The sequence below is a fragment of the Scylla paramamosain genome, chromosome 39 (genome assembly GCF_035594125.1).
Source record: "Scylla paramamosain isolate STU-SP2022 chromosome 39, ASM3559412v1, whole genome shotgun sequence".
Taxonomy (NCBI): Eukaryota; Metazoa; Arthropoda; class Malacostraca; order Decapoda; family Portunidae; genus Scylla; species Scylla paramamosain.
In genome coordinates this window covers 13,314,882-13,324,881 of record NC_087189.1, presented here as the reverse complement: position 1 = coordinate 13,324,881, position 10,000 = coordinate 13,314,882, and the positions used below count along the sequence as shown (strand labels likewise).

Genomic DNA, 10,000 nt, shown 5'->3' with positions numbered 1-10,000 from the left:
CTACTTATCAGTCTACTGTAGTTTTGAATCCTAGACAAACTTTTGGTAATGATGCTCGTGTTGTAATTGACTGACTAACCTAGCCTAGCCACGCCTCGATGCACACTCGGGTTAGGCTGCTGTCACTTAGGAACACATCAAAGAGTTTACGTAGCTAGCATGTAGTGTGGCGAGGGTAATAGTGATAATGTTGCTCTTAATTAACCAAAGGCGTGCGTGTTACTTCTCGTTTTCTGTTTGGGTAAAAATGAATGACGAAAATAAATGAAGTAATAAATGTCTTGAATTGTAGTATGTCGTGTCATCTACAATCTTTTTTCTTTTTATTTATTTATTTATTTTTTTTTTTTTTTTTTGCGAAAGTAATGAATATCTAAACGAAAATTCATGTAAGGTCGTGCTCTTTGCGTAATTCTCTGTATTTTTTCTCTCTTTTTTTTTCCATTTCCGTAAAAATAACAAAAGAAAAGAATGAAAGTCTCCTTAGATTGTTTGATCCGTTTCATTTATTTATTTATTGGCGAAAGTGAGAAATATTTAAACGGAAATGTATGTAGCATGTCAGGGACTGTGTTATTCTCTATTTTATTTATTTATTTTATCTTTTGTTTGCGTAAAAGTAATAAAAAAAAAGGAAGTGAAAATATACGCAGCATTTGGCATCAATGTATAATAAATGAGTTAGCTTCATATCTTAGATCTTCTTTTTTATTATTATTATTTTGGCTATAAAGTTTCCAAAAAAAAAAAAAATCAAAACGATACAGAAAAAATAATAAAATAAGTACAATTAACTTTTGAAACACTACAACTTATAACAACATTCAAATCACTCACATTGTACATTACATATATTCTTTTTCTCTTAATGAAATCGATACAGTCTGTTGTAATTGTGGGCAGCTCGTGCTAATCTTCCCCCACTCGCTGTAACAGAACACTGCCAAGCTGCACAGCCACCACAGGTACTCAGGGGGCGACAGTAATTGCTTCCAGATTCGTATGTAATTTGGTGAGCATATGTGTTTGTATCTTAACCCTTTCACTGCGATGCAAGGCAATTAACAGCACCAGAAGCAATGCATGGAATCTTTATGAGCATCTATACAAGAAAGGAGATTAAAAATAATAGATTTTGCAGTTTCTACCCATTTTAAAGATTGAAGGTGGCTGTAGAATAAGTAAAGATGTCTCAGAGTGGTTAGTAGTTAAGGAAAGAGGTACCAAATAAGAGTCAAAGGCTTAAACATAGAATCCCCAAGTTTCATTAAGACAAGATCAATACTTCGGCAGAAAAGAGAAAGAAAAAAAAAAATATATATATATATCTCACATCGAAAAACAGCAAAGTAGAACATTCTCATTTTCCTTAAAACCTTGACTATTTCTTAATGAACGTCCTCGTAATGGTAACAGTTCAGAGTTCCCTCTTCTCTTACATACGAGTATATTCAGATTTCACTCTTGTTATGAACGAATGCAAAGAGAAAGAAAAAGTAAAAAAGAAAAAAAAAACATCACTTGTAATGTTTGTCGTTATTTCTCACGATGAAGACAATGTAAGGGATAACAAGTGTTCAAATGAGCGTCTTTCCTGTGTTTCCCTTCCTGTTTTTTGCGTTAGGCTTGCGATAATCAAATGAGGTATTCTGGAGAGAGAGAGAGAGAGAGAGAGAGAGAGAGAGAGAGAGAGAGAGAGAGAGAGAGAGATGCATCTAGTGTGCTTGACGTGTGGCTGTGCTCTCTACTCTACTCTCTCTCTCTCTCTCTCTCTCTCTCTCTCTCTCTCTCTCTCTCTCTCTCTCTCTCTCTCTCTAACACACACACCATTCTCAATACCATTTCTCCACCCAACACCCATACCCGACTCCCCTTCCCCTTCCCCCTTCTGCGGCGCCTACAGAAAGAGGTGAAGAAGGATGCGGCCTCGGCAGCAGAACTGGGCCTTGAGAACGTGGGTGGCGTGTTCGTGGTGATGGTGGGCGGGATCATGATAGCAATGCTGGTGGCGTGCTGTGAATTCATGTGGAAAGCAAGGAAGTTAGCCACGGATGATGGGGTAAGTGTGTGTGTGTGTGTGTGTGTGTGTGTGTGTGTGTGTGTGTGTGTTTGAGTGAGCCCAGTATTCAAAAACGCTTTTCTCTTTCACCACGACTACTTTCCAAGGCCACAAATATGATTAGCCGTGTTCTCAAGAGTGTTTTTCCTGTTTTATAATTTAGAATTCTTGTTAATCTGTCACTAGAACTATAAAAAAAAAAACATCCTTAAAAACACGTGAATCCTATATAGACTTTTGAAAACAGTCGAAGTGTGGGGCAGAAGTGTTTCAGAATTTTGGTCTTAGTGTGAATGTGGATGTAAGTGATGTGGATGTAAGTGGATGTGGATGCGGATGACTGGTGGTGAAGTCCTGTGGATGTTATGAATTGTGTTTCCTCTTTTTTGTGTGGATGTTGCGTGGAAGCTGTGTTTAGTTTGTTTTTCGTCACTATGTTGTTAGTTTGGTGGATTTGTGTGTGTGTGTGTGTGTGTGTGTGTGTCCCTAATTTCAGTACTAATGTGTAAGATACGAGTATTTCATGGTGTTCTATTAATTTCATCCATTCTCCTCGTCATAATCATTCTTTTCCTCCTCCTCCTCCTCCTCCTCCTCCTCCTCCTCTTCCTCCTGCCCATTACACCCTATTAGCACTATTTACCTACAGTAATTTAAATACAGCCATATAGGGACAAAAAATCAGTTGCTGTTTGGCTATTAATACACGATGGTCCTCCTCCTCTTCCTGCGCTCTCGTTACACCGTACTATTACATTTTACTAAGTACTTAAAAATAAAATAAATTAAACAGGGACAAAAAATCAGTTGCTGTTTGGCTATTCTGGTGTCCTATATATAATGCTTCTCCTCCTCTTCCTCCTTCAGGTGTCCTTCACGGAGGAGCTCTGCAAGGAACTTCTCTTTGTCATCAGCTGCCGGGAGAACTCCAAGCCCGTAAGGAAGAAAGCGTCGCCCTCACACACCGACTCTTCCTCCATCTACGACTTCTCCAATTACGGCTACTCTGACAAGAAATGAAGAGGAGGAGGAGAAGGAGGAAGAAGAAGAGGAGGAGAGAAAGGAGCTGGAAGGTTTGGCTAATCAGAATAACCGATGAGAGATAGAGTTAAGATGACTGCAAGAAAAAGGATGAAAAAAAAAAAAAGAGAAAAGGAATAGCAGCGATGGACAGGTAGAAAGTTAGATATTTAGCAGGAAGAGAAAGAGATAGAATTTGAAATGGGACTGATGCTCAAGAGACTGTAATTTCCACCCTCGTTTCATCAACTGCCAGTGCCTTGTTTGATATTAGCCCGGTGTCTTTATTGAAACTTACAACTAACTGTATTCTGAAGCCTTTGTGCGCTGCATCGCCACTATTTTCAAAAGGCTCTGCTTCGAGTTACACGTTTTTTTAAGGGTGTTTTTTGTGGCTCTTGTAACAGAACAGCAAGATTTTTATACCATGAACAGGAGAAACAATCTTGAGAACCCGGCTGTTCATCTCTGTGGTCTTTGAAATAGTCGTGGTGAGAGAACAAAGCGCTTCAGAATACAGGACTGATGTACGTTCATGAAGAGTACTAATAGGCTAATAACTCTCTGTGGCGTATTTCAGATAATAGTAATTTTAAAAGCCTTAAAATCATATAATCATGCAGGGTAATTTTGTATTATGGCTGTATTGACACATCCTGGTGTATGATTATGAAGAGAACTAATAGGCTAATAGTTCGCTGTGGTGTATTTCAAATGTACCTTCGTATATACCAGCAGGCCAGCAATCCCACACAGCCTGATCCAGACAAAATACCACACACTCATACACACATCGTGTACACCCGTCGGCACCTGGTCTGAAATAACAGTAAATTAAAAACCTCTTGAAATTCCTATAATCATGCAGCGTTGTTATTGTTCATTTCGTTTCGGCTGTCTATACAATACCTTCATATATCTATTTCTCATATTAATTGTTATTCTTACTCTTCATCATAGTCTTTATAATAAGGATTTGACGAATGTTACTCATATTTTCATAAGACTGTGTTTAGGTAAGTAGCCGATAACGAAACACCTAAAATGAAAATGACAGTGAAAAAAATGTATACACCACTAGGAACTGTAGGATAGTAATGTTAATTGTACCAATAAATTTACAAATCTCTAATGCTCAAAAACAGTACTAGCGATAAAACAATTCAAAACAATCGCCGAATTAGTCCAGGACCGAAACTACCAAACTCCCGCTGCATTCTCCCGCCAATCACCAGTGTGTAGTGACGAGTGTGTGCGGAAGGATATCGCCAATAACTAGTGCCTTGAACGCGATTTGACCTTGACCTGACTTGGCGTGGCAGTTCGTGAATGGTCGGAGAGGGTGAGAAGAGAGAAATACAGAGGCAAGCGTGTGATGGTGCTGGCGGTGAGTACACAATACCAATTCGATGTTGAGAATTACGTGCATCTTAAACCCAGGCAGTCAAAAACGTTCATTATCACCCCACACGAAGAGTAACGAGCCGCTAAACACGTAAGAATAAATAACAGCAACACTAATACGCACTCGTGAACAAAGATACGTAAGAACAGGGTGAGTAACTGTCTAATTGGGTCTGTCTGAGTGAGAAGGGCGTAATTCTGAACTAGTATTTGAATATGTCGTTAGGATGTCATAGTGTCTTGCTGTTTGGTTACCCTGTGTGATCCGGTTCTATTTAATGCGTGGATACATTCGAGGCCACGTCTTTGTACTGTGTATCCGTACCAAGCGGCTTCTACTGTATTTCTCCCGATTGTATTCTGAAACACTTCTGCGCAGCACTTCCTCTACTCTTTGCAAAGGCTGTGGTTGAGGTTACACGGTTTTTTTAGGGTGTTTTAATGGTTCTAGTGACAGATTAAGGAGTTTTCTACATTATTAACAGGAGAAACACTCTTGAGAACCTGGCTAATCATCTCTGTGGCCTTTGCAAATAGTCGTGGTGAGAGAGCAAAGTGTTTCTGAATCATTTCTGGATTGTTGCAGGCTGTGTTACGTTAGGTGTTGTAGATTAAAGGTGTGGTGTGTTGCTGAATGTGCATTACAGCAAGTCAAGGAGCAATATATGTGTGTTATAAGGACAGGAAGGAATACTTTGGTGTGTTGTGTTACTTGTATTGCAGATGAAGTAGTAAGAACACAAGACGATAAGGGAAGCAGTAATGAGTTGAAGGAGTATTGCGAAGGGTGTGTTGCGTGTTATATATAGAGTGTCTGTCCTCTACACTCTTCTTATTAACTCTTTTGCTGCTTTGGTCATCCTTCCCTAACCTTCCTTGCACTGTTTGGACTGTTCGCATGGAGACACAGGGGAGTAAAGACGGGAAAGAGAAGGTTTTTGTCTTTTTTACGTTTCAGAAATAACGACAAGGCAGAAAAAAGGGAAAACATATTAATTTTGTCTCTTTACGCTTCATAAATATTGGTGAGAGAGAAGAGGGGAAAGAGAAGGTTGGTTTTGTCGTTTTATGTTGCAGAAATATTGACGAGAGAGGAAAGGAAAGATAAAACTGATTTATTATTTTTTTTTTTACACTTCAGAAATATCGACGATAGAGAAAAGGGAGAAAGCAGGTTAATTTTGCCTTTTTACACTTCTGAAATAAAAAAAGATAAAAGTAAAAAAAAAATATTGGTATTAAAGAGTAAATTTTGTGTAGCAGTGAAGGAGTGAAGGCAATTATTAGAAGTTTGCGCGGCGGTGCAGGAACAGACCTGTGTGTGCTGTGGGTATTACTGTGTGTTGTGTAGGTAGTGTTATATTAAGTGCAGCAGTATCACACGCTACCAAGGGGACAGTAATGCGGGTTGACTCAAATTACAGGGATTCAAAAAGCCCAGATTTACTTCGAGGTTCTACTCATTTGGTGGAATTAAAAGAAAAAAAAAAAAGAAAAGAAAAGACGGGAATCGAGAAAGCTTCATGTGAAAAAAAAAAAAAAAAAAGTGTATTTAAAGAGGCCGTGCTGGTTTCGTGAAAAGGTGTGACATCTTCAGTCGTATTTTTGGAGAAGATAAACCAACATTCATCTTACTCAGTTTTACTAACTTCACGAGCTGAAAGAAAATAAAGAAGAAAAAGAAAACGTGTCAAGATATCACAAATTTTTTATGGGATACAAAAAAAAAAAAAAAAAAAATCCTTCCACGAGATTTTATTTGATTCGTGGCGAGGAAAATATTTAACGAGCTTTTAAAAATTTCATGGGAGTAAGAAGCCTCTTGAGCCACGCCTATAAAATTGACAGCTTTTTTTTTTAGGCCCACACTGCCTACGTGTTACTCTCCCCTTGCATTTCAGTCACCTGGTGTTAACTTATATTTATAGACTCGAATAAGACTTTACTATAGCCTTCATTGTGTGTACGAGTATATCAGTCTTCCTCTTCCTCTTCTTGACTCCATTTTTGCTTGTCTTCCTGCAGTTCAAAATTCACTAAGTTTTGATAATGTTTGGATCAATTTTCTTCCTTCATTTATTGTTTTATCATTAAAATCTTTGTTATTGTTGAGGCTTATTGTTTTCTTATTTCGTTTATTAATATTCTCCTATCTTTGTGATCTTTATCATGTTCTGGAACCATTTCTTTCTTCATTTATCATTCTTTTTATCATTATGACCTTTGTAATGTTGAGATCCGCTTTTTTTCTTGTTATTTCTTACTTTTTTGTTAGTTTTGCTTGCACCTTTTCTCGTCTCTTCTTTCTACTACTACTACTACTACTACTACTACTAAACCAACACGTTACAATACTACTACTACTACTACTACTACTACTACTACTACTACTACTACTACTACTACTACTACTACTACTACTACTAAACCAACACATGTTACAATACTACTACTACTACTACTACTACTACTAAACCAACACATGTTACAATACTACTACTACTACTACTACTACTACTACTAAACCAACACGTTACAATACTACTACTACTACTACTACTACTACTACTACTACTACTGAACCAACACATGTTACAATACTACTACTACTACTACTACTACTACTACTACTACTAAACCAACACGTTACAATACTACTACTACTACTACTACTACTACTACTACTACCGTCTCTCTATTTCTTGTATTATAGATTTCGTTTATAATTAAAAAAATGTAAAGTAAAAAGTGTGCCGTTGTGTAATTATTATTCACATTACTATTATTCTCTTGTAATTATAGTTATGTAATTGTAAGTGTAATTGGGTTGTCAGTTCGTTACTGATGAGGTGCTATCATTGTAATCTGCTTGTTTGGTTCTTTGTTTGCTAGTGACGAGGAAGGAAGACAAGCCTTGCCTGTTTGTGTCTTGATAGTGATGATGATGACGATGATGATGACGATGATGATGATGATAATGATAATAATAATGATAATGATAATAATAATAATAATAATAATAATAATAATAATAATAATAATAATAATAATGCGTTTGATTTGATACCATCCCTTGTTGTTGTTGTTGTTGTTGTTGTTATTGTTGTTGTTGTTGTTGTTGTTTTTGTTGCCTGCCTCAGTGAAACGAATTTAGAAATGAAAAAAAATATAAAAGAATGTGAAGCTGTTTATTTTCTTTTTGGTGTGTGTGTGTGTGTGTGTGTGTGTGTGTGTGTGTGTGTGTGTGTGTGTGTGTGTGTGTGTGTGTGTGTGTGTGTGTGTGTGTGTGTAACAAGAGTCGAGAATTGTGTTAGCATTGCATTAAAAGAAAGAAAAAAAAAAAACATCTATTTGCATCTTCTATTTTTTTTTTTCTTCTTCTTCTTCTTCTTCTTCTTCTTCTTCTTCTTCTTCTTCTTCTTCTTCTTCTTCTTCTTCTTCTTCTTCTTCTTCTTCTTCTTCTTCTTCTTCTTCTTATTATTATTATTATTATTATTATTATTATTATTATTATTATTATTATTATTAATATTATTATTATTATTATTATTATTATTATTATTATTGCAACTGTTATTTATTTATTTCAATCTTTTCTCCTTAGATCAGTTGTCTCGAGATCAGTCCCTTATACTTGCAAAAAATCAATAAAATAAATATATAAATAAAGAAAGAAAGAAAGAACAAAAAGATAAATATTCACTTTATATGGTCCACTTATCTTAATTACATAACTTAACACTTTATGGTACAAGGGAAGAGAGTCCAACTATACAAATACACATGTACACACGCACGCACACACAGCAACCGTGTCTTAACGTGTCCTTAACGTGTTCCAAACGTGTCCAGGTGCAGATGGATTAGGTCAGGTCGTCAGGTCATGTTCTTGTTTACGTTCACATAGGGAAGGGATGGGAGGGGGAAGGAAGAGGGGAGTCATAGGGGGGAGAGATAGGGCAGGAGGGAAAGAGAGAATGAATTTGGATGGATTGGAAGGGAAGGGAAGGGGAAGGAAGGAAGGAAGGAAGGAAGGAAGGAAGGAAGGAAGGAAGAGAAAGGCTTGTAAATTTTTGAGGAAGCAGAAATTGAATAAAGAAAATGGCAATAAAAAAAAAACGAAGGAAATATAAAAAAAAGGAGGAAATGAAGAAAAAAAATATATTTCAACAAAACCATGGAGAAAGATCGAGAAAAGAAGAAAATATACGAAAAACAAGAAAAAAACAAAGAAAAAAAACACGTGGAGGGCTGAAACAACATAGAAAACGGGGATAAGGATGCTGAGGAGAAAGAAAACGAGAGGGCGGAGAAAACGAGAATAAGGATGCTGAGGAGAAAGAAAACGAGAGGGCGGAGAAAACGAGAATAAGGATGCTGAAGAGAAAGAAAACGAGGGGGGCGGAGAAAACGGGGATAATGATGCTGAGGAGAAAGAAAACGAGGGGGCGGAGAAAACGAGAATAAGGATGCTGAGGAGAAAGAAAACGAGAAGGCGGAGAAAACGAGAATAAGGATGCTGAGGAGAAAGAAAACGAGGGGGCGGAGAAGGGGGAGGGAAAGCAAGCCAGAGACAGGAACGAGCAACAAGCAGATACATTTCCTATTTGCCAAAGCAGCCGGCGGTAACTCCAGGCGCCACACAGAGAGCCGTGGCTGTGACAGTGGTTCCAGCTAAGTACGACGTGGAGGTCAGAGTCAGTGTAGAGATGAACGAATTGTAGATAGTTATTTTCCTTCCTGTCCTGGCATCCACCTCTCTCTTCTGCAGCCTTCCTTCTTCCACCAGATCCTCCACCTTCCCGCTCTTCGCTCCTCCCGCCGCCTCTTCCTCGTCAGTCTGTGTCTCCACTTCTTGTTCTTCCAGCTGTGTTCCGTGCAGAGCCTGACCGTGGTCCTCAACAGCTTCCAGGGCCCTAAGAGAGAGAGAGAGAGAGAGAGAGAGAGAGAGAGAGAGAGAGAGAGAGAGAGAGAGAGAGAGAGAGAGAGAGAGAGATTTAAGTATTTGTTTTCTTTAATTTACATCTCATTAATCAACAAACAAAAGAAGAGGAGGAAGAGGACTAAGAGCAGCAGACCAAAAAGAGTAAGAGGAACGGAGTGAGATGAACAAGAACAGATTAAGAGGAATAAGAGAAGCGAATCAAGATGAGGAAGAGGAATAAGAGGAGGGAATCAAGAGGAGGAAGAGGAGTAAGACGAGAGAATCAAAAGGAGGAAGAGGAATAAGAAGCGAATCAAGAGGAGTGAACCAAGAAAAGAAAGAGGAATAAGATGAGCGAATCAGGAGAAGTAAGAGGAGTGAGAGGAATAAGAGGAACAAATCAAGAAGAGGAACAAGAGGAAACAGAGAAATGAATCAAGAGAAACAAGAATAAGGGAAGTGAATCAAGAGGAGGAAGAAGAGGAAGAGGAGGCAAGCAAGGAGACACACGTACTTGAGGTCAGAGAAGAGGGCTCGCTTTCTCCTGCCTGTGCACGTGGTACCAGCAATCACCGACAGGCAGGTGTTGATGG

General features: G+C 38.1%; 2 protein-coding genes across 5 annotated transcripts in view; one reads left to right on the top strand and one right to left on the bottom strand.

The window, feature by feature from the left end:
* Positions 1 to 7,058, top strand: part of LOC135092230 (glutamate receptor ionotropic, kainate 2-like) — a 55,304-nt gene extending 48,246 nt beyond the window's left edge. For 2 of the 4 annotated variants that reach the window (XM_063990587.1, XM_063990586.1), the window contains exons 18-19: positions 1,904 to 2,059; positions 2,927 to 7,058. In XM_063990587.1, coding sequence (XP_063846657.1) covers positions 1,904 to 2,059; positions 2,927 to 3,079 — 309 coding nt within the window. In that variant the 3' untranslated portion in view covers positions 3,080 to 7,058. Of the gene's footprint in view, positions 355 to 1,903; positions 2,060 to 2,926 lie in introns of those variants that run through there. The other 2 variants (XM_063990585.1, XM_063990584.1) reach the window with 1 other exon arrangement.
* A 1,115-nt stretch (positions 7,059 to 8,173) lies between these two features.
* LOC135092319 (uncharacterized) overlaps positions 8,174 to 10,000 on the bottom strand; it is a 15,040-nt gene continuing 13,213 nt past the window's right edge. The window contains exons 4-5 of the mRNA XM_063990773.1: positions 9,922 to 10,000; positions 8,174 to 9,399 (exon numbers count right to left, since the gene is read on the bottom strand). The exon at positions 9,922 to 10,000 is cut by the window's right edge and continues 190 nt beyond it. Coding sequence (XP_063846843.1) covers positions 9,087 to 9,399; positions 9,922 to 10,000 — 392 coding nt within the window. The 3' untranslated portion in view covers positions 8,174 to 9,086. The remainder of the gene's footprint in view (positions 9,400 to 9,921) is intronic.